At 33.8% G+C, this 23,045-nt stretch overlaps 12 protein-coding genes across 12 annotated transcripts, besides 4 other annotated features; 6 read left to right on the top strand and 6 right to left on the bottom strand.

Annotated features, from left to right (window-relative positions):
* Nucleotides 1-5,878: part of a mobile genetic element that runs on past the window's edge.
* Nucleotides 1,009-1,866, bottom strand: TVAGG3_0933350 (uncharacterized protein; the record flags this gene model as incomplete). Its single annotated transcript, XM_051252693.1, has 1 exon — nucleotides 1,009-1,866. One exon carries the CDS (start codon nucleotides 1,864-1,866, stop codon nucleotides 1,009-1,011), a length of 858 nt encoding a protein of 285 aa, XP_051078267.1.
* Nucleotides 1,891-2,163, bottom strand: TVAGG3_0933340 (uncharacterized protein; the record flags this gene model as incomplete). The annotated part of the gene is made up of 1 exon (XM_051252692.1): nucleotides 1,891-2,163. One exon carries the CDS (start codon nucleotides 2,161-2,163, stop codon nucleotides 1,891-1,893), a length of 273 nt encoding a protein of 90 aa, XP_051078266.1.
* Nucleotides 2,209-2,637, top strand: TVAGG3_0933330 (uncharacterized protein; the record flags this gene model as incomplete). Its single annotated transcript, XM_051252691.1, has 1 exon — nucleotides 2,209-2,637. One exon carries the CDS (start codon nucleotides 2,209-2,211, stop codon nucleotides 2,635-2,637), a length of 429 nt encoding a protein of 142 aa, XP_051078265.1.
* Nucleotides 3,454-4,236, top strand: TVAGG3_0933320 (uncharacterized protein; the record flags this gene model as incomplete). The annotated part of the gene is made up of 1 exon (XM_051252690.1): nucleotides 3,454-4,236. One exon carries the CDS (start codon nucleotides 3,454-3,456, stop codon nucleotides 4,234-4,236), a length of 783 nt encoding a protein of 260 aa, XP_051078264.1.
* Nucleotides 4,494-4,736, top strand: TVAGG3_0933310 (uncharacterized protein; the record flags this gene model as incomplete). The annotated part of the gene is made up of 1 exon (XM_001320140.1): nucleotides 4,494-4,736. The coding sequence occupies one exon, from the start codon at nucleotides 4,494-4,496 to the stop codon at nucleotides 4,734-4,736; it is 243 nt and encodes an 80-aa protein (XP_001320175.1).
* A 500-nt stretch (nucleotides 5,879-6,378) lies between the features above and the next one.
* Nucleotides 6,379-8,794: a mobile genetic element.
* Nucleotides 7,740-8,120, top strand: TVAGG3_0933290 (MULE transposase domain-containing protein; the record flags this gene model as incomplete). The annotated part of the gene is made up of 1 exon (XM_001320137.1): nucleotides 7,740-8,120. The coding sequence occupies one exon, from the start codon at nucleotides 7,740-7,742 to the stop codon at nucleotides 8,118-8,120; it is 381 nt and encodes a 126-aa protein (XP_001320172.1).
* Nucleotides 8,795-9,562: 768 nt separating the features above from the next.
* TVAGG3_0933270 (uncharacterized protein) lies at nucleotides 9,563-9,730 on the bottom strand (the record flags this gene model as incomplete). The annotated part of the gene is made up of 1 exon (XM_001320136.1): nucleotides 9,563-9,730. The coding sequence occupies one exon, from the start codon at nucleotides 9,728-9,730 to the stop codon at nucleotides 9,563-9,565; it is 168 nt and encodes a 55-aa protein (XP_001320171.1).
* Nucleotides 9,731-9,911: 181 nt separating this feature from the next.
* Nucleotides 9,912-10,931: a mobile genetic element.
* TVAGG3_0933260 (ribonuclease H-like family) lies at nucleotides 10,101-10,931 on the top strand (the record flags this gene model as incomplete). Its single annotated transcript, XM_051252689.1, has 1 exon — nucleotides 10,101-10,931. The coding sequence occupies one exon, from the start codon at nucleotides 10,101-10,103 to the stop codon at nucleotides 10,929-10,931; it is 831 nt and encodes a 276-aa protein (XP_051078263.1).
* Nucleotides 10,932-10,955: 24 nt separating this feature from the next.
* Nucleotides 10,956-11,027: a mobile genetic element.
* Nucleotides 11,028-11,085: 58 nt separating this feature from the next.
* On the top strand, nucleotides 11,086-12,447 carry TVAGG3_0933230 (ribonuclease H-like family; the record flags this gene model as incomplete). The annotated part of the gene is made up of 1 exon (XM_051252688.1): nucleotides 11,086-12,447. The coding sequence occupies one exon, from the start codon at nucleotides 11,086-11,088 to the stop codon at nucleotides 12,445-12,447; it is 1,362 nt and encodes a 453-aa protein (XP_051078262.1).
* A 1,130-nt stretch (nucleotides 12,448-13,577) lies between these two features.
* TVAGG3_0933220 (uncharacterized protein) lies at nucleotides 13,578-14,156 on the bottom strand (the record flags this gene model as incomplete). Its single annotated transcript, XM_001296698.1, has 1 exon — nucleotides 13,578-14,156. One exon carries the CDS (start codon nucleotides 14,154-14,156, stop codon nucleotides 13,578-13,580), a length of 579 nt encoding a protein of 192 aa, XP_001296699.1.
* Nucleotides 14,157-14,682: 526 nt separating this feature from the next.
* On the bottom strand, nucleotides 14,683-16,627 carry TVAGG3_0933210 (3',5'-cyclic-nucleotide phosphodiesterase protein; the record flags this gene model as incomplete). Its single annotated transcript, XM_001296697.2, has 1 exon — nucleotides 14,700-16,259. One exon carries the CDS (start codon nucleotides 16,257-16,259, stop codon nucleotides 14,700-14,702), a length of 1,560 nt encoding a protein of 519 aa, XP_001296698.1.
* A 2,999-nt stretch (nucleotides 16,628-19,626) lies between these two features.
* Nucleotides 19,627-21,330, bottom strand: TVAGG3_0933200 (ZGC:162945 family; the record flags this gene model as incomplete). Its single annotated transcript, XM_001324429.2, has 1 exon — nucleotides 19,627-21,330. The coding sequence occupies one exon, from the start codon at nucleotides 21,328-21,330 to the stop codon at nucleotides 19,627-19,629; it is 1,704 nt and encodes a 567-aa protein (XP_001324464.2).
* Nucleotides 21,331-23,045: the final 1,715 nt, after the last annotated feature.

Below are 23,045 nucleotides of genomic sequence, written 5' to 3'. Positions count from 1 at the left end.
TCAAATGTGAAGTGTTGCAAGGATACTATTACGATGGAAACAGAGATATTAGAATAAGAGATGAAGTAAAGAAGTTGTTTGAGTTAAGGTTAAAGTATAAGAAAGAAAGAAATCCTTTGCAAGAAAATATAAAGCTCATTCTGAACAGTATTTATGGCAAAACTATTCTATCTCCTATTGAGTCAAAAATAACCATAGTAGATGACAAAGATGCTATAAGATATGCCATCAGAAACTACAACCATATAGTGAAGTTCGAAGGTTTGGATGGTTCAGATAAAACTATTTTCAAGCTAACGAAAAGCATTTGCAGACACTTTAACTTTTGTCCACTTGGTGTTAACATTCTGTCTATGTCGAAGAGAATAATGTGTGAAGTATTCTGTACTGCTGTGGACTTAGGAATGGACATCTTTTATAGCGATACCGACAGTATGCATCTCTACAATGAAGATATCCCTCGTTTAGCTGAAGAGTTTGAGAAACGTTATGGAAGAGTTCTCATTGGTAAAAACCTTGGTCAATTTCATAGCGACTTTGCAGAAATCACAAAAGATAAACAAAGTTTAGCATACAAGTCAATATTTTGTGGAAAGAAGACTTACATAGACTTACTCACGAATGATTTAAATGAAGTTGCATTTCACTGCAGAATGAAAGGCGTGAAGCAAGATGTTATTGCTTTAACCGCTAATGAAATGTTTCCTGACTCTGTTCAGTGTTTGTATGATGAAGATAAAGGTTTAATGGTTCCACAAGGAAAATTTGACAAAGACTCTGAGTTCAGTGTCATGAAACTTTATAAAGCACTTTATGACGGTCAAGAGATTGGATTTGACTTATGTAAGTCATGTCAACCTTGCTTTGAAGAGAAGTTTAACTTCTCAATAACGACTAAAACAAGCTTTATTCGTAAGTTGAAGTTCTGAGGTCATTTATTTTTGTCAGCAATGAGGTCATTCGTGATAAAAATAAAACTAGCGGCAAGGGCGAAGCCCATGTGGTCATTTACAATACTGCGATGGTAGAGTTTAAGAGTTGTGCTTCAATGTAGAGACAGTCCTTATGGTCTGGAGGCAAGAACACTGGACATTTATGGTCGTGAGTTGAGTACATGTCTATCCAAAACTCACGATTGAAGCCAGTTAATTTATAGTATTTAGGATTTGGTAATGGTGAATTTCTTGTATGACCAATGAACTCATTTTCAACTCCCTTACTTAAGTTTGAATATAATATAGCTTGCTTTCTATCCCAAATGTCAGGTGTTACAATCTTTGAAAATTCATTTTTCCTCGGAAGCATTGCATCATAATTGAAAACATTCTTGAAATCATCACTTGGTTCAGAGATTTGAAATCTTATACGTAATGGATTTTCTTTCTCTTTAGCGACTTCATTGAATGGTGAGAATACAACAAACTGACAGTCATGTGTTCCATCTTCATTTTCATTAAATTCATAATGAAAGTCTATAAGTTGTGGCTGACTACCTTCTTCTTTCAGTTGTGCAAGAAACTCACGTAAAGGCTGTAAAGTTTGTACTTCAATGTTGAACTTTTTCTCGAACATCTCATTAAATGAAATCATACATTGTTGCAATGTTGTATCGTCTTTAAAGTATTTGTATATGTGAATGTTTTGGGCGCTTAAAGACTGTTCGTCATTTTCTATCTCGACTTGAAGTATAAAGTCAACCTTTCTGAAAGCACGTGTTATATACATAGATGTTATGCCAATGTACTTCTCTTCATTTATGTTCACAATCCAGTCTGTTGGAAACTTAAACGTTACTCTGTTCCCCTTTATTTTGACGTCAGGGTTTTCACTACTGAACGCAACAGATAAAGGTATTTGTCTATACATTTAGTTCGGATAAAAATAAACCATTTACTCTTTCTTTGCTTCAGCTTCTTTAGCTTTTTGTTCTTCCTTTGCTTTTGCTTCTTCTCTAGCTTTCTTCGCCAGCAAACATGGGTTCTTTTGTCTTCCAGCAGCTAATGCAGCAAGTTGTTTTTCACTAAGTTTTCTCTTTGGTCTCTCTGGCTTTTGTTCTTGTTTTTGTTCCTTCAGTTCGGATAAAATTTGCTCACGAATTTCTTTCTTCAATGCTTCAACATCTATGACCCCTTGAGTCTTGTCCGTAGGGCTTGTCTGAGTCATGTGACTGCAGATAAAAAACAAAATTAAAACTTTAACCGATGTAAAATGAGCTTGTCAAAATCAGAGCGAGAGTCTATTATATTAAATGACGCAAGAGGAATACAACATCCTTTCTATTACGTAAGTCAGAGTAAAGATGGTAAAATATACGTAAGAAAAAGAAAGGTTCCATTAGCGAATGCAGAAAGCGACAACATTAAGGTGCATGGCACTGAGGGCGAAGCCCATATAAAACCTTCTGTTCAAACTGAGCCACCAAAAGAACAAGAAGAAAAGAAGCCAGATGTACTTTCAATAACGAACCAAGAGCTTATTGCAAAGTTCGTGAATTTCATTGAAAAGCAAACCGAGTCAAAGAACCCTGACCCACCAGTAAAAGAAGTTGAGACAAAAGAGAATGTACAGTTCATTGAAAATGTCAAGAAACAACTTCCACCACGAATGCCAAGAAGAAGAGTGAGAATAATGAAGTAAATAGATATTTTTATCTGGAGTAAATACATGCAGAACGAACAGCTAAACGAATTTACTCCAGCAGAGCATATTCATCAGATTCGCTCATATTTCGATATCATAGACAATGCAGTTCAAATTGGTGACACTAATAGAAAATATTCTGACGCAAAGATTCCATCACAACCTGGAACTGCTAAAGATAACACATGGGTAACATTCAATCTCTCACCTCCTGGTGAAAATATGTTGGACCTTTACAATACATTCATTACGTATAAAATGGAAGGTCAATTTATTGCAGATAAAGAAATTGGTTCAGGTTCCAATAAAACAAACCCACCAGGATTTTGGATTGGTTTCGATGACGCTTTCTATGCAGTTGCTGGATATCAAATCCTTGCAAATGGTCGTATCGTATATTCTCAAGACAACGCAAGAGAAGAAGCATATATAACTTCAAACTCACAAACTACCGAACAAATAAAGAAAGTAGATGTTTTCTCAAAGACTCGACATGAAGATGTATGGAGTCATTCGGGAACATGCAGAACAGGACAAATTGTTAGTGGTCCAATTACAGCAGGAAAATCATTTGATTTTAAGCTTCGTTTAAGAATTCCTGTTAGAAGATTCCTTCCATTAGAAGCTATTCGATTTATTCCAGCTTTTGCAGGAAACATTCAGCTTAAAGTAAAGTTCAGTAGCGACGCCTTACAATGCACATCTATATCTGTAAATGATATCATTGCTTTCAATCCAACTCTTAAAGTTGCATTTGCTTCAGATTCAAATTCACCGCCAAATAAATTTGTTCCATGGAATGAACCATTCACTATGATAACGAAGGCAGTAGAAGCTAGTGGAACAGTTACTATTACAACTGTAACCCAGCAACTATTTCGAACAAAGATGGATTTTAATGAATGTTTCATTCATCCAAAGTCATTCTCTTTAGACCCTAACATTTATACAGAACTTGTAGAACATTATACAAACGAGGCTTTATGTTTTCCTGTTAAAGTTATGGATTGGATTCCTATGGACGGTTCATTCTCAAAGAATACAGATAGTTCAAGTGCAACATTTACAGCAGCTTATACGCCTATTAATGTTAAAAGTATTTGGGCACTATTTAGAAAGAAAGACAACTATTATGTTAATTTTGAGAACCCTAAGTTTAAATATCTTCAGCTTTCCATGGGAGCTTATGGAAATATGCCTGCAGAACCTGAAAAATCATATGGACCTGTATTTTATGAAATGGTTGCGAACGCCTGCAATACAAACAATGATATGATAGGATTTAATGAAGATGTTATGAGGTCATTGGTGATGATGAGTGTGGAACATAAATGGGATAGCTATGACAACACACATTTCTTATGTGGTTTTCCAACAGAAGTGGACTTTTGCTTCCAGCAAGGTCAAACATCTACTGCTCCAATAACATACAAATTGTCTGTTAAAGGACCTATTGAACTAGCAACTGAAAATGTACCAAAGCCACTTATTGGATTTATGAGGGATTGCTGCTTTGCCATTCAGGTAAGACAGTCAGGCATCCCCATAATAAGATTAGATGACTATAACTTAGCCACGGACGACAGTGAGGAATAAGGGATGAACGTTTATTTTTAAAGCTTATAAATGAGTTCTTCATCAAGCTCTCGTGAACCTTCACCATCTATGAAACAAACTTTACCAAACGATTATGGAGCACCTATTGAATATTTCTTACGAGCTGCACAATGGCAAAGAGCAGTCTCACCAAGTTAGGTGTTCCACCAGCTCCTGTCAAAAATAGCATTTGGTCAAGTCCTTATATAAGATATGGTCTCCCACTAGGTTTGCTAGCTACAGCAGGAGCAGTTATGATGTTGAAAAGAAATAAAGCAAATGTTGTAAATAATACTGAAGTAGCTGAAGTTAAACAAACTCCAACACCTTCGCCAAAACCAACGTCAAAACCAACGCCTTCACAAGCAAAACCTTCAATGACTCCTGAACCTATGGAAGTACAAACTCCTGTTCAAAAGTCAACTCCTAAACCGACTCCAACATTTAAACCAGAACCTACTCCTCAAATAAATCGTAAAACTCCTGCGTTTCCTTACTGAAAAAATAACGTTATTTTTATTTAATATTAAAATTTTTATTTGATTGAAATGACGACTAAAGTCACTGAAGCAATGAAACAAAAGTTTTTGGTAGAATACATTAAATCAGGAACTATTCCAGAAGGTTTTTACATTCATACTATGAAGGATGGTAGAGTTCAGTTTAGAAAGATAAAGCAACCATTAGATAGAGAAGGTATATTAAGGAAGATTAAACTTCATGAGGACAACATTGCTGAACTTAAGAAGAAGTTAGAAGAGTTGGAGAAAGGAAGAGAGTTATAAAGCAATGAATTCAACAGGGTGAAAAAAGAGGTGAAAAAAGAGGTGAGATTTCACCACTTCACCTAAATTTATTTTTGTGCTATGTTTTCATACGTGTGAGGGTAGTGATATCATTTATTTTTAAGTTTATTTTTATATAAATGACAGAACAAAAATATAACATTTCTACTCAACAGGAATGAGACCCTTACTGACTATGTATTCGTTTAATGCTTGATGAAAACAATGGTACATATTATCGTATGGGTATACACAACGTCTGTTTCCATCGTCGTCGTATATTTAGAGCTCAAATCCAGTCCAACCTTCTTTTGTACAATATGTAGCTTTATTTAAGTATGCATTTATGTAGATAAGGCAATTTTCTTCATCGCTCCAGAAATAATTTTTCGTCTTTGTTGAAATAGTTTTCGTTCCTCTGCGACCATAAGGAATGTATGCAATAAATTTAGCATCATAAGGTATTATAATATATTTAGGGTTTCTTTCATCGTCAATGGGTCTGTCTTTGTTAAAATGCATGTTTCTCAGTTTTACTTGAGTTTTGAATAGTTCACGGAAACGTTCTGGGAAAGAGTCATAGTAAATGTAGTCAGACATGTCTTTGTAATGAAATAAAAAAGTTGGAAAATAAATAAAATAAGGTTATTTTTTATTTAGTGAGGATGGTAGTGAATTCGTTAGTGAAGTCGTTAGTGAAGTCGTTTATGTGTCAGATGGTTTTGTAAATATTTAAGGTTAAGTTGGTGTTATGGTTGTGTTGTAAAATATACGTTACCGGTTTCGTAAAGTGTCAAACCGTTATCTTGGGTAAGGTGGAACGCAGTGCCGCCGTACCCAAGATAGGGATACTAACTGCTTTTCATGACAAATGAAATCCTGAAAAAGATATTTCCAGATCTGACTGATCTTTAACTTGCCGTAGCACCTTGATGCTGTAGCTCCATGCTGCAGCTTGACCTACTGTAGCCCCTTAATGCTGCTTGATTGTAGATGTTGGCTTTGAATGATGCCGCTTGACCTGCCGTAGTTCCTTGCTGCAGCTTGATTGTAGATGTTGCCCTTGAATGCTGCCGCTGGACCGTAGATGTTGGCTGTGAATGTTATCGCTTCAACCGCTAGCTCCTAACTGCCTCCAAACAGCCGTTTTGCTATGACCTCAATCACTTTTATTTATTATTTTAAATATTATTTAATTTTATTATTTGAATAGGCCAACTTATATTTGAGAAGCTCAATTTGAGACCACTTAATACATTGAAATATCATAAATATTGAAATATTAAAAAGTGTATTTCAAAATATTGAAATTATAAAAATTTATAATACTGAAATTGAGACAAATTAATAAATTCAAGAGTAGGTGACAAAAGTGCATACTCTTAAATTAACCTTAAATGTTTATTTTTCGATATTTTCGGTATTAACCTTATTGTAAATTTTTCCGGTGATAAATTTATCACACTGAGGTTATTTTTCCGGTGAGATTTTTAACCTTGATTTAATGAAATTAATATATATAAATTTTATTATTTTTAATTTCGAATGAGTATAATAAAATATTTTTTATGTGTTTTTGTTTTTGATGTGATTTGAATTTTGTTAACTCTTTTCAAAATCACTTCATTTTTCTGATTTCGGTGGACTTAGAGGAGCTTATTGCTTTTGGTATTAAACAGGAAGTCAAGGGCGGTGTCCCATACAGAAGAAGAACGGGATCTCCAAAGCAATATGTCACTTATTCATGTTCGTATCCCCTATGCATGGCAAAATTTAGGGTTGAAGAACAAAATGGAGTGTTTACTATAAGCAAAGTTAATGAAGAACATTGCCATCATATAGGAGTTGAAATGGGTTCACATTACGCGAGTAAATTTTATCAAAAATGGATCGAACTTTATATTAAAAACGGTGGAAAGCAATTTCTTGCTCAAAAAGCATTTTTTGATAAGTTCGGAATTGATACGAATAACAAAGAAACGATGAAACTTTTCGCGCAGTCTACTGATGCTTTAAAGCACAAATTTTATCGCCTTGATGAGATTATTGCACAAAGATTATCAAACGATCCTTACACTTCTTTGGAAGCATTTTTGAATAATTTACAGGAAGAGTGCCCAGATGATCTCGTTCAATTTTGATTACAATGGAGATTTTTCCGAGTTTACAATCATATATGCACCTTTTGCTGCAAAAGAATTGGTGCATAGCATTGATAACCCTCTCCACGTCGATTCCACTCATTCTTTAATTAAAGGAAAGATCCAATTGTTTGCAGTAACAATGAAAACAAGTCAAAACACAATTTTCCCCTTTTGCTATTTTTTAGTGAACCCTCAGACATCTGAAAAATTCAAGAATGTTTGGTGAAATTCTGTGAGTTTGCGCACCTGGATCCACAGCATTGGAGCGCTGGCTGTGCGCTAAACATTGCTCGCGCAATTGGACGGATTTCCTCTTGCGCAGCTCAGTTGGTGCGCTGTGCATGTTTTACGCGCATGTGCAAAAGTTGGAAGCTATTTTGACAATCCACAGAATTTTGAGAACTTCTATTTAGCAATGGACTTTTTGACATTACGTGCAGATGCAACGAATGCAGAAAAGCTGGCTGAAGAGTCTGATGAAACATATGAGTTCTTGACAACAATGTTAGAAGAAGAAGAACCGCGCGCTTTGAAGTATTTCGATAAACAATGGAGAAGAACCAAAGAACATTGGATGATGTTATATCGTGGAGAAGGTGATTCCACGAATAACATTGCAGAATCACACTTTCATCAATTAAAGCAAACATTTTTCTTGGGTAAGAAAAATGAGCGCATTGATGACATCGTCATAACTCTCATCACTGTTGTGATTCCAAATGCGATTATTAAGGTTCAAGTCGCTAATGTTTTGAATGAAGAAAGAGCAGTAAGAATTCTTACAAGGGCAGGTAATCAGATTGTTGAGCAAAGAGCTTCAAAACACGATGAATGTTTGAAATTAATTCAACACATTTTGGAAATTGTCGAAAGCCGAAGGATTGAACCTAATGTCCTTATTCCATCTTTGAAGGCAATATTAAATTTGGCACAAAGAAGTTTAAAGGAAGAGTAAGCAAGATTAGATAATTTGGACTTTTTTTAAAATTAATGAATAAACAGTATATTTTTGAAGTGTAAGCTTATTTACCTGAAGCTATATTACTTAATATAACATTCAAAGTATTATTGCTATTTATTGGAGAACAAATTTATGTAATTTTCACATGAAAATTGATAAATTTGTATTTCCTTATGATAATCAATTTTTGTATTTGTAGAGAGTCTCCCTGCATGATATCAAGACTTGGCTATAAGTCTTTATCCATTTTTGAAAATTGTATTGTAAATTGTAAGAATTTCTGAATACTACTACTATAAAATATAATTGCTTATCTATGTATATTCTCCCTGCATGATATCAAGACTTGGCTATTAGTCTTTATCCATTTTTGAAAATTGTATTGTAAATTGTAAGAATTTCTGAATACTACTACTATAAAATATAATTGCTTATCTATGTATATTCTCCCTGCATGATATCAAGACTTGGCTATAAGTCTTTATCCATTTTTGAAAATTGTATTGTAAATTGTAAGAATTTCTGAATACTACTACTATAAAATATAATTGCTTATCTATGTATATTCTCCCTGCATGATATCAAGACTTGGCTATAAGTCTCTATTCATTATGAGTATGACCCATTTTTTTACAAAAAGTGCCGAATTGCAACTTTGTCCCAATCTCATAAATTCAATGTGTTTTTTTTGAAATAACTCTCAAATATTATTTTTTTGTTTATTTAATGATGAATAAATATGATTGCTTTAGTCAATCATAAAAACTAATTTAAGTTTAAAATAATGAAAGGATAATTTGATCGTTTTTTAAAATACAATTATTTTTGATGATTTGCAAGAATCTTTGAAAAGAATATAATATAGGTTCTATTTTTGTAAAATTTATCCAAATCATGTATTACATAAATTACGATTAAAACGATGAAAGAACCAAAAAGTGTGTTTTGTGTTTTGTTGTTGCGTGTTGGATGCGGGATCCTGTTATTTCCGAAATCGACAAAAAATTTGGAAATTTAATTTCCGAAATCGAAATTATATTAATGTTTTTAATATTCTTATATCAAAAGGATTAAAGTTCATTAAGAGAAAAACAATTCTTCTTCTTCAATCTATTGGCGCATTTATTTCTACACGCCAATAAGGAAGGGAAAATTTTTAACAACCCTACTTTCTGCCAACACCCCGCCACAACGCCAGCTCTCTGCCAACGCTCCTCTTCAACGCCAGCTTTCATTAGCCAGCAGTACCAACACTCCCCCACTGCCACAACTCTCTGCCAGCACTCCCCCACAACTCCAGCTCTCTGCCAACTCTCTTCCACAGCAATAACTCTCTGCCAACACCCAGACACAACGCCAGCTCTCTGCCAACACTCTTCCACAGCAACAACTCTCTGCCAATACTCCTCTTCAACGCCAGCTCTCTGCCAACACTCTTACACAGCAACAACTCTCTGCCAACACTCCTCTTCAACGCCAACTCTCTGCCAATACTCCTCTTCAACGCCAGCTCTCTGCCAACACCTCGGCACAGCAACAACTCTCTGCCAACACTCCCCCACAGCAACAGCTCTCTGCCAATACTCAGCCTCAGCCTCACCCATCTGTATCTATTCCCCTTAAGCGCGGGAGACCCAAAGTTAATGTACCAAAAGATCTTAAGGTAACTATTAGAAACCTAATTGAGCAGCATGGCCATCTTGGAATAATCTCCGCCTATAACCAAATAAATAAAGATATCGAATATGTCAAATCTCATTTTGAGGCATTTTTGGACATGAAGACGGGTATTGTTCCACAGCCAACACCTACCCAAGCATGGTTCTCCGCTATTGAACGTTTTAAGCCCCTGAATCAAATTTCTTCCACAATTCCTTCCGGACTTATGATTGAAGAGTCTCCATTATCATTTCCATCTGAGCTGAGGAACATTAAATATCTTACAAACCCTCTTCCACATCCCCCTCAAGACATATGGTAGAAAGAGCGTTTAGAGAGCTAGGCTTGGCACGTCCAAGGGGACCCTATCGGCCAAAAGGAAAGACAAGATACTTAGCTGCCTTTCCTAACCAAATATGGCACGTTGATATCCACTTTCTTGGCAAAAAGAGAAGTCAGATTCTTTATGCTGTGATTGATGACTGCACAAGGCTCATCATAGAATGGCAGTATCTTTCGTCAAAACATGCTAGCCAAACAGTGAAAGTAATTAAGAGAGCAATAGCCCGTTATGGACCACCACATACAATTTGGTCCGATAATGGCGGCGAGAATAAAGGCGAGTTCCTAAAGGCTATGAGGGTTCGGGGGATCAATAATGTATATATTGTCCCCCATTGCCCATACCAAAATGGGAAAATCGAGCGCTTGTGGCCTAACATAGAGAGCAGAGAGTTGTCATGGGCAAAGATTCAACAATGGGTTGAGTACTATAATGCTAAACCTCATCTAGCATTACCAACTCATTATGTGAATGGAAAACAAATTCACTATAGCCCATCTGAAATGTGGAAGAAACTTCCAATTTGGAAGAGGGGAATGCCGGCAAAATGGATTGTGGATGGAGTCTCTCAAGATTTTCTTCCAGGTTCACTTATGGCCAATGAGATGCCAGAGCTCCAAGGAATCGAAGAAGATGAATGGGAAAAAGAAGGCGAGGAAGTTGAAGAAGAAGAAAATAAGGCGAATCCGGTTGAAATAGAAGAAGATAGTAATGAAGAAGAAGAATACGAAGTAAATTATGAAGAAGAATATCAAGAAGATTATGAAGACCCTTATGAAGAAGATTATGATGATTCATTTTAATATTACGAATAAAATGTCACTTTTTCTATTTTTGACACGTAAAATTATCACTTTTCTGTCAAACCGTTTTTATCATTTTCGTATATAACAATACCAAACTCCGGCCCGGTTAAAGGATGCAATACAAGATGTTCTTGGTCCATTACAATATCTCTTGGAGTTTGCCTTGCCTTGTCTTTTCATCATATTCTATCCAGTTTACGAGTTGGTCCATCTCCTCGAGAGAGATGAAACGACTGCTGCAAATACTATTGATCTTCTTGTGCAGTATTGCCGTGCATCTGATGAATTTTCCAATGCATTCTATGTTGAATTTACTCAAGAGAAATACCACGAAAGGATTCATGATATTGTAGCTGAAGCTTCGAGCGCCCAAGTTTACCTTCAAATGCGTATTTTGGCCAGATTTGAAGGAACTGGCAACAGAGGACTGCTTGAACTCGCAAATTCACTGACCTTTACTGGAAGAGAACAACTTCGCCAAGCATTTCCGGATTTAGCTTCCGAAAAAGACGTTGAATCCAACATCGCGAAATTTGTATATCCGAATTACCCTATGGAAGGAGAACTAGTTCGTGATGTAATTAAAGGTATACCAGACTGTATCGCATTTGGAGAGACCCTTGACCAAGAAAGGGCAAATGACCCGAATGCTGAATATCAGCCATTAGTCGAAGAAGAAGAGGATATCTTCGAAGAATCTGATGGTGAGTCTTCAACTGATGAGGATTATCACGAAGAGGAAGAAATTGCAGAATTTGAAGAAGTTATTCCGGAAGGCTACCAATCGGTTACAGCCGTAGAACCTATATCAGATCAAGAAATTGACAATTATATTGCAGCAAACCAAAATCATTCAAATACTAACGATCCGGACGATGAAAATACTAACGAATCTACAGAAAATGAAGATAATACTAACGGATCTGACGATACCTCATCGTCAGATTTTCACGATGGCCAGTTTGGCCCTGAAGATGGAGTCACTTTTGATTCAGTCTTGCATCCACAGCTTGCACAAAGACAGCCATATCGCAATGATAAGCTGAGATTAACTCCTCAAGCTTTATTAAATCCACAGGAAGATGGAAAAACAGATTATGAAGGTCTTTGTGATTTATCAGGTAACTCGATAGATAAGATGTCAATCGCATTATACCAGATTGCACATTCTTTAGATTACGATGACACGCAATATGTAAATCTCCTTGCTCAGTACAGAAAATGGATCAAATATGGATTACACAGAAACAGCTTCGATTTGAGTGAACCAGATCCGTATAAATTCTGGAAAGCATTAGTCAACAACCAGAAATGGAAAGAGCTAGCACGTATTGCAGTGAAATTATTATCGGCTGCAGCAACGGAAGCAGCTGTTGAAAGGTTATTCTCTTATCAGAAGCATCATTTTGATTCCCATAGTTGCCGTGCATCAGAAGCATTGGTCAAAGCGAAAATGATTTTCTTGTACATTTACAATTCAAAACGACGCCGTAATCAAAAGAAATCTAAGTAAATATTCATTTTATTACTAATACTTCTTTTTTACTACCTTGAATAACTTAATTTTTTGTAAAAATTGATATAATTCTGTAATATGGAAGGTTTAATTTGTAATTTCATTAAACAATCGAGTTTTATTTTGTTGAATTTGCTCCTATGATATTATCATGAATTTTGCTATAGAATAAAATGATCTTAAACCGAATTGGAAATTGCACCAATGGATGTGGGTTCGGTAACCCGGCGGTCAATGTGCAATTCTAACGGTCTGAAAAAGATTGGATAGCGAGATATAACGCCCTAGCCGTAAATGGGTTCGGTTTTCCTCTCAAAGTTCTCAAAAAATTGAGTTAACCCACGGTTAGAAAAGTGGGTTTCCAAAAATATTGCCGCGTAGCGGAGAATTTTTGATTTCTTTGTTTAATAAAATATAGAAAGAGTACTCAAAATACATATGTTTTTCTCGTTAAACTCTATATTTTTCTTGAATTTTTCCTCTCAAAAATTAAAAATTGAGATAAAAATAAGGAAAAAAACTACATTTTATATCGTTCATTTCCCCGTGCTGGGTTCTCGCTTAAGGGGCCGGGTTCTCTCAATTTCTGTATCGTTCCCCGCTTTTTGCAACCTTATGGTTCGCAATTATTTTGAAAGGTACATGCACGAAAAGTGACATCTCTCTTCTTTTTTCCTAGGGTTACTGATCGCTTTTTTTCTGCTCGTCATGCCAGAAACAAAAGAAATGATTGGTGCAAAATGATTTATTACTCCAATTGGCAACTATTCTGTAATATATAATTAGTTGTATTGTCAGTTATTCTCCTGCATTATTCAATTTAAGTTCAACTTCGTTAATTTAAATCATATTGCAGTGGTACCCTCTTGTTGAGATAAGGCCAAGATTACACATGCTAAAACCACACATTAAAAATCGAAATTTTGCATCTCCAAAATGCAACGACAGAATTTCTCGTAATTTTGATTTTCTACGCACCTTATGATACATATACAAATTACTTGAATATAGAAAAAGTTACAAACATATAATCAGGATTTTTTTTCATGAAATTTGATTCCAAATTGGCTGTTCTCGCTTTCAGAGATATATTGTATTATTCTTAAAAATAAGATAAATGAATTTATTCAAAAGACCGGATCTTTATTTACAATTTCTAACGGCGGCATAAACTCTTGCCATGGCATTTTGTTTTGTGTACCATCATAGTAGAAGTAGCTGATTTTAGGTTCTTTATATTTACGAACATGAAGGTTCCAGTCACACATTCGGAAACATCTTGCAAATGTTTTGATTGATTCAATCACATCGTCGTCTGCGTTCTCAAGAATAGCATATCTATATATGATTCCTCCAAAGAGATATCCATATACATTGACAACTGAATAAGGAACTAGGCCTTGATCAACATCATCAATAAATCTTTTGATAATGTATTTCCCTAAGAATCTAATATCGTTATCATCCAGCTTAACAAACTTGTTATAGTATAAAAATTCGGAATAATGAAACGAAATCTTTTCACCCTTCTCGAAAGTAAGTCCAAGAGCCTTCTGTGGTCCGGCTTCTTTTGGATATTGAGATCTAAGGTATTTAATTAGTTTGCATTTTGTGTTAAACTTATAATAATATTCGTAATAACTCGAATATAACGTTATAGCCATTGCCCATCTTGGAAATTTTGAAAGAAACAAATAGTGGATCATGTAACTCCAAATAATCAATATACAGTTATATATGTAACCGAAGACAGCAAAAAGATCCAAAATTTTATTGTCAAAACTGAAATCGATGTTTTACAAAATTTTACAAATTTGCATACCGTTGTACATTGATGATTTTTCTTCAATGGCAAAAAATAATTCAAACAAAATCTTCTCACAAAATTATTGAATTGAAAATGAGTAACCAATCATTAACACAAAAGCATTACTGTTATTTAATGTAATGTTATTAATGCTGATATCTAAATTATGGGGTAATGGAAATTTTATATATAGAACCCATCTATGTAAATCACCGCTCTTCCCTAAAAAGAGACATCGAAATTTCATATAGCGGTTTAACATGTAGCGAAGAAAAAAACAATATAAATTGCTTAATGGAGCCAAAAATAAGCAATACACAGAATGAAATACCAAAAAGACAAAGTGAATATTGAATATATGAAATTATGTCTTCAAAGACCTAAAATAGTTTAATAATATATCAAATATTTTATAATTCCAAACAAAAAAATATAAACAAATTTAATTTGCAGGTTGTCCACCCGAATTTGCGATTTCTTCCCATTTCTCTACATTCCTCTTGAATTGTTTTCCTATTCCTTTGAGAAGAGGAACTGCTTTCGACAAAAGTTCGAAAGCAGGGGCAGCAATAGCCTTCAAGTGATCTGCATTCCATCTTGCAATCTCTTGTGGAGTCTTTTCTCCTGCATTTTCGCTATCATCAGTGAATTCATCAGATAAAACAGAAGACCAAGATTTTGTTGAATCAAAGGGTCTTGCGCAGCTTGCCAAGTTTCCAATTCTTAGTATCAATTTCATCATTCTTGCTCTCTGTTGTGTATTTGCCAGAGGAAGTGTTTCATCAGGTGCAAAAGACAATTTAGCATCATCAATAATCTTTTGGTGTTGTGATGTTTCTGTGCTTAAAATAGTATCAATGACTAAAACCCAGAAATCATGTAACTGGTCTGCATTTAATGAAGATAAAATATTGCAACTTGGCTTTCCAATTGTTTTAATTGCAGACGAACAATGGAAAGTCTCCATGACAGGCTGATCTTTAAATAATAATGACAAAGGAGTCTGTACTTTAGAACTTGTTCCCATTTTTCCTCTATGTCCCATGTCATGGCAAATTGCACTTACTAAAAGAGCCAAAATCTCCAATTTTGTGAAATTAGAGAACAATCTTCCAACTTTAACAATCATGTATGCCATTTGCGTAACATCAACAGCATGATTGAAGTTGTGGAAAGGAACGTGATGGTATTGTTCACTGATAGAAGTGATGAATCTCAAGATTGTTTCGATTTGGATGTTGAATTCTTTCAACAAACCTAAATCGTGGAAGAAAAACAAAAGAATACGAAATTGTTCATTCTTTGGAAACGCAACAGCATCAAATTCAATTGAAGAAACAGTAGAAAGTAATGGTTCAATGATGTTCAGTCTTCCAGGCATTTCAGTCATCTTCAATTCAGTGGCTGTCAAAATTGTAACTAATTGGCTTTCTGGTTTCCAGAAATCTTCAGGAGATTTCGCCATCCATCTCTGCATTGCCAATCCAGCAAAAGCAGAGAAGTTCTTTAGAAGGAGTTGGTCATCAGCTGTGAATTTTGGAGATCCTACTTTATCAACAGCTTCAATAACACCGATGACTTGATTCAATGAATCCAAAATGGGAATTGCCAAAATTGAATTCGGTTTTATTCCCATTTGACTCAAAAACATTGTATTGAATCTTCTATCTTGTGTTGGATCTTCTTCATTAACTTCTCCACCACTTGTTGCAACGAATCCTACAACATCTTCATTCGTAGAGAAAGAAATTGTATCATTAACAGCAATTGGATGACAAATGTGTCTTTCTCTGTCAATTGCGAATATGAAAACATATTTAGATTCAACTAAATCTTTTGCGTTACTCATTAAATTTGTAACTAATTGGTTGAGTGTTGATGTGCTTGACATGTTCAACACAATATCTAATATAGCACTCATCTTCTTCTTCGTTATCGTCGCGCTTTCATACAATTGAGCATTAGACAAAGCAATGCCGCAGAAAACATTAAAAGCACTCATTAATTCAATGTCAGTTTTTGTAAACTCGTTTCCATCGAGTTTATTAATCATTTGAGTGCATCCCATTATAGAACCATCATTGTTTCTGATTGGCACGCAAAGAATGGACTTTGTCAAGTAACCTGTCTTTTTATCGACAGCCGGATTAAATCTAGGATCTGAATAAGCATCAGGAATGTTGATGATTTCTCCAGTTTTCGCAACAGTTCCTGCGATACCTTCTCCCAAAGGAACGAAGATTTTTGAGTTCTCACCATGCGCAACAACAGACCAAAGTCCACCTCTCACTTTATCAACCAAAAACAATGAACATCTATCAGCGTTGATGAAAGATTGAGCTTTTGTCATGACTTTTCTGATCAAAGCGTTTGTATCCAATTCAGCGGATAACTCTTGAGCAACAGCCAAAAGACTCATTCTTTCTGCTCACAGCAAGCTGTTGTTGCATTTGACATTGTTCTTCGAAGCATTGTATCAATTCTTTCGCCATTTCCGATTGAATTTTGATTAAATTGCGAATTTCTGCTTCTAATTGTGCAACTTGTTGCGATTTCATCTGTAAAATTTGTGATAAGTGCGATAATTGAAGGTTATAGCCACCATCATTCAGCCCAACTGATGTTGACTGTGAGAATGGAGTGATAGCAGTCGGATCGATGGGCTGAAAAAAACCTGACGGCTGCTTACCAATCATTCTTATTTATTTAAAACGTGCAAATTTTGTAAAAAAAATATTCATTTACAAGTAACTACATACAAAGAGAGCCAATAAGGTTTCAGTTACTATCTTCCTGATTGAATGTAGGTCCACAAAATCGTAACGATGCTTTCTTGCACTAATTTGATAAAGTTGGCTGAGGCAAAAACAAACTACCATATTATACTTAAAACAGGCAGTTGGAGAATTAACGCCAACAGCCTCTTCAAATTATTGACTTATTATTCATTGAAATCATTGAAGATTAATCATTTGATTTTTCATCTAAATTTTATTCACAAACAAATTGATATTTGCATCTTCTATTAATAAATCCTTTTTCTCATCATAGGTTATCTAGTATTTTCAATATATAATTTGGTACAAATTAAAAAAATTAAAATCTTATAATTTAGTTCCTTACATAATTATATGCAAAATTGATTTAGTGAAATTAATTTGTACATATTAATTGCATAAGTGATAGAAATTGATTCATAATATCACACTTTATTATATTCTATCACACATAAACCTACTTTAACTAGATAACAAATTCAAATTTAGTAATTCAAATCTACACTATCAGTTCTTGTTTTGAAAGTAGCAATATTAATTATGTAATCCAAATTTCTGCAACTTTAGAGAAAATTATTCATGATTTTGTATCTCCTTCTATTGGTTGCTGTGAAATAGTATTTGAGATTTATCCATTATGATTTTATTTTAACTTTTTATTTCATTGCTTTTTGAATAGTATCTGAAAAAAATTGGGGAGAAGCTTCCTAAACTTTTTAATCCCATAAATATGGTCATTATCTGGAATAAAGAGTTAAGCGTCATATGTCACTTTTTGTACTCAGGAAACATCGACTTTATGCGTTATGACTTTTCGATGAGGAAACAAGTGTTCACGTATTATAAACTTCCTTATCCCAATAAACCGGCCCTAAACATAATTAATTTTAAGCATTATAATGGTCTCTTTTCTATGATAACTAAATCAATTTGGTTATCATAGAAAAGCACCAAAAACTGGAATAGGAATAGCCGCGTTAAAACAGGAATAGGCAATATGGAAACAAGGGTAGACTCAAACTCATACTCAAGGCAAGACTGATACAAGAATTACAACAAAATTTTACAAAATCTATTATTTATCTCAATTTAATGGCAGGTTTTAGTACCCGAAGAGTTTGCATTCTACTTTTTGCTCTTATTTTACAAAAATATTCTAAAAATTTGTAACTTCTTTTATAATATAATACTTTTTTTCAAATTTACTTTCCAAACGTTAATGTCTTGTTACGGCTATATCTTTGTACGGGGAAATAAAGAAATTTTATTATGCTATTATATTATTGTTTTTAAATCAATATCTAATCAATAGTAAGTTAGATTTTTTATTAAAAGAGCAAATAAAGATACGATCGAGTAAGGGTTTCGTTTTGCGAAAAAAACGTACAATACGCAATTTCGCTAAAAAAACATTTAGCTAGCAATTTCGACCTTTGACTCCACTCAAGACGTCACTTTTTTAATTTTGCGGTATCATATTTTTGGAAAATCTTTATGAATATTATATAAAAAGTCTCTTTAATATCTATATTTCATATTTTTATCGATTTTTAAAGTTTTTGCGAAAAGTATTCAATTATTTTTGCTATTTGGTCGGGTAAATGTCAGATTTGCGACATTTTCTGATATGATATTCAGATTCTACGTTGATAATAATGCATATAGAACCCTCTTGCTATTGTGTCAAAATTGCGAAACCGATAGCAAAAATATCTCGCAATATCAAAATTGAGATATTGAGTGAATTATGCATTATAGAAATTAAAAATCTGATTTGTGAAAACATCTCATCAGTTTCTAGCTAATTCAAAAATCTTTACTATCTTATTCGATTAAAATGAAAAGGGAATAGTTTCATTATGCTTTAAATGACAGCCTTATAATATAATCATAGTTTTCGCTCAATATGCAGCATTTTTTTTCGAAATCTATGGTCAATATCCTAAATACTGATTGCTTTGCATTCATATCTCTTATATTTTCTATACCCACATCACTATTCATTGCTATTCCTATCTTTTTCATTTTTGTTTGTTTCTCATAATTTCTCAAAAAACATGATAACTTGATATTTGTAAATATCATACTTTATAACGTAAATAAGAACTTGACCTATTAAAAAAAGCAGTAATGAAAAGAAAATCTGAAATTCATAAAAATTACAAGTTTCTGATGACAATTAGCTTAATTAAACCAGGTACAAGATTATATAATTGTATTTTCTATCCAATTATCCATATAATATCTTATCCAGAAAAAATAACTTGATCAATACCAAATGATTTTTTAACTAGTAAATAAAGTATTTTCTTTACACACACATTGTATATCATAGTTTTTTTTGGTTTCGCAAAACATCCAAAAACAAATATGCTATAAAAGTGACAATTTTAGCAAAACGAAACCCTTAGATCGAGCAATAGTTTATTTTAAATCTCAATATTATAAAATAAATGTTCAAAATTTTTAAGTAATAATACTAAATACTTAAATAAGTAAAAGCACACAAGAAAAATATTCACTAACTTAAGAAAAAATCATATATTTAGAGAATTATCCCTTATAATAAGATTAAAAAAAATTAAACTGTTTTCAATCATCATCATCACCAGCTCCATAGAACTTGTGTTTGCGATAGATGACACATTTTGCAAGCCATTTGACACCACCAAGATATGACCACAAATCGCTGCCAACATCTCCACCTTGAAGACCTTTGATCAAACCATCAGGAACAATGTAAGTAATTTCATCGTCGAGCATGAACCAAACTCTTCCTTTGTTGACGAAGGCAACGAAATGACCTTGATGATAAGCAATAATGGAATGTATCTTAAATACATACGTTCCATCACTGAGTTGAGTTTTGTAGTTCTTCTTGATCTCAAATTTGTCAAAGAAGACATTTGGATCAGACCAATTCCTCTGAACGTCGACCCAGAGGAATGTTGAGATTTCATTGATATGAGAATCATCTGTGCACATTTGTTTAATTCCTTGATCAATACCTGCTGCACCAAGAGGAATGTGAAGCGAAACCGAATAGAAGCTTTCATCAGGAGTCTCAGTTTGATATTGGAATGTAACGGCAATATCTGGTTTGTTTGCTGATTCCGTAACATCATGTACAATCTTTTGAAATGTGTCATCGGCATCTTGCTGCTGGAAGTATTGCTTGCCGAGTGTTGTGATGAATTGTGAGCATGAAATTGTGTATTCCTTGTGGCGGTAGTGCAACATCTGATCATAAATTTCGGCAAGTGCTTTCACTGGCGTATATTCGACATCTCCCAAATGCTCCATTACATCTTTTCTGAAAGTATTTACGTAGAACAAAACTTGCAAAACGGCATTGACATGGCAGGTAGCTCCCTCATTATGTAATCCTGGAATTGACATTTTTGTTTCGATGTTGTAGATTGCATTTTGTGTTCTTTTAACAAGTATCTTATCAATCTTTTCATATCCAGCTAGTGGAGATGGAATCTTCATTGGAGTTTCTGGAGTTTGGAGATAAAGATCTTTTGGAACACATCTTGGCTTTGGCATTGGGCTTCCTGAACCATTTGGTTCTGGTGTTGCTGCAGCTTCTTTTTCATCTTTTGGAGTGCAAGGAAAATCGCAGTTATCCTTCTCACTGAGAGGTGTGGAATCGATGTGATAGTTATCTAAAGCAAACAATCCTTGAACAATAAGTGGAAGATTGCCTTTTTCACCACGATATCCTATTGCCAAGACACTCCAATTACTTTTATCGCGTGCAAAGCGGCGTTCGACAATTTGGCGATCATGTGCAATCGCATTATTGCGTTTTGTAACTTCTTCGTCATCACCTCTTTGCATAATGACGGCTGTTGGATGGTATTTCTGAATACCGATGTAACCTCTATCTGCAAGAAGTCCTAATGCAACAGATTCAACTCCACGTTGGACATGTAAAAAATCTGAAGCTCCTGATAAATCAAATACTTTCTTATCGTGAACTGAAGCTAAAAAACTTGTATTCATGTGAATTACCTGTCCTAAAGGATTAACAAGAACTTGAACCTTCATACCATTGCAATGGTTTTTAGCATCCCATGAACTTTTACGCTCAGCAAGATCAAGAGGAACGGTAAAAGGAATAGTAGAGCTATCAACTGCAGCAACACATGTTGGAAAGTTATCGAACTCCTTGTCACAGGGAGAATATTGTTTTGGAATGAATTCAGCAATGAAAATTGGGAACATCCTGTTTGTTGTTTTGTTAATGATTTTGCTGAGGTAACTCTGTTTCAAACTAACAATTCCTGACATTTTTTGCAATGGAAGATAAGTGCAATAGTAAGTTAATGTTAGGAATAACGCATCTAATGGATCACAACCGTTTTTCCGACCGCGTCTGGATGAAAACTCATGCTCGCGAACAACATCAACTAAATACAAGAGTTGATCCAAAGAAAAGTTACAAAGGTCTTTGACATTTAAGATTGGGTGTGCCTCAAGGAATTTTTGTAAGCTAAACTTTCTGACAACTTTAAATTCTTCGGCATTAGCTGGTGCTTGATTTTCATCTTCACTTGCGGGCTCTGATTCATCAAGATAAGCTAAGTGCATTTGCATTCTCACGATTTCCTTGGATCGGGTTTTGGACTTCTGGATATCATCCAAGAACTCGGAATCATCCTTGTACTCCATTAATGAAAGTGATATGAACATTTCTTCTAAGAGTTTTCATTCAATTCATGTTTTTAAGAAGTTAGTGAATTAATTTTCATATCTCAGAAATTCGAAAAATAGTTGTTTAACACAAAAATTGATCAAATGCTTCTCTAATTATCTAAATAGCTAAAATTGTAAATTCAAGATATTTGACACAAATTCAATTTTGACGGTTTGAAACAGTGCGTTTATTCTTCCGTTTATTTCTAAAAGCATAGCATTTTTATTAAATATGATTCTAATAATATTTTTGGATTAAACAGATATCTGTGGTCAATTCTATTGATTTTTTTTCCACTCGGAATACATTTTTAAGATATGTAATTTGATCCCACTACTATCAAATGATTAATGCATATAAAAAAAGCAATTACATTTAAAAAAACGAACTATTGAAAAATTGACAGTTGACGGTATAGTTTCAATTTTTTGAATTGATATCGACTATTTTAAAAATGAAACTCTTTTGGAGTTTTTTATGCATCAAAAGGTATTAGTACACACATATATATAAGATCTAGTAATTCGGTTAAGCATTGAAGGTAATTCAAAGGTTTAGATTTTGATATTTGTTTTGTTTGAATACTCTACATGTATATTTAGACTTCATACAAAGTTCCAAAGGTCTATAAACATAGAAAAAATTTAGGATATGGTAATAAATTTGGTTCGTAAAATTGAAAGGAAAATTTTATCTATTCATATATTTAGAACCATCATGTTAAATATATATCTATTAATGACTAATAATGCCAAAGGAGAAGGGAAAATTTTATAAAATTTTATCATATTAAGGTATAAAACTATTATTTCCTATATATATTTATGAATCAAATAGTAAGAATAATACTCTTTGTTAGACTAAATTAAATGAAAAAAGTCTAAATTGTATGATCGTCTAAACTCAGTATAACCTATACAAAGCTTATTAATGGCTTATGCAAATATACAGCTGATGTTAGCTTAGTTTTTGACCAAAATACAAAAAAAAATTATGAGTACAATATGATCAAATTTTTATAAAAGCAGCCGAAAACAGCATTCAATTGGAATGGTATTATCAATGATAATCATTCAAGACACTTTTATCAAAAAATTTACATAAATCTTTTTCAAAAGAGTATTTTGCAAAAATTTCATCGAAAAGATAGCTTTGTCTAATAAAAATGATATGGTACGGAAAATCTATTGAAAATAATCTGAGGAATTTGAAATTCATTAAAAAGTCTTGAAAAAAGTGAATGCATTCATGAATGTCCCATATCCATTTTATCCTAGTTGTTTCATAATTCCATATTGCCGATTCCTAT

The sequence above is a fragment of the Trichomonas vaginalis genome, chromosome I (genome assembly GCF_026262505.1).
Source record: "Trichomonas vaginalis G3 chromosome I, whole genome shotgun sequence".
Taxonomy (NCBI): domain Eukaryota; phylum Parabasalia; order Trichomonadida; family Trichomonadidae; genus Trichomonas; species Trichomonas vaginalis.
The sequence above is the reverse complement of the archived record's forward strand: the minus strand, read 5'-3'. Positions and strand labels throughout refer to the sequence as shown.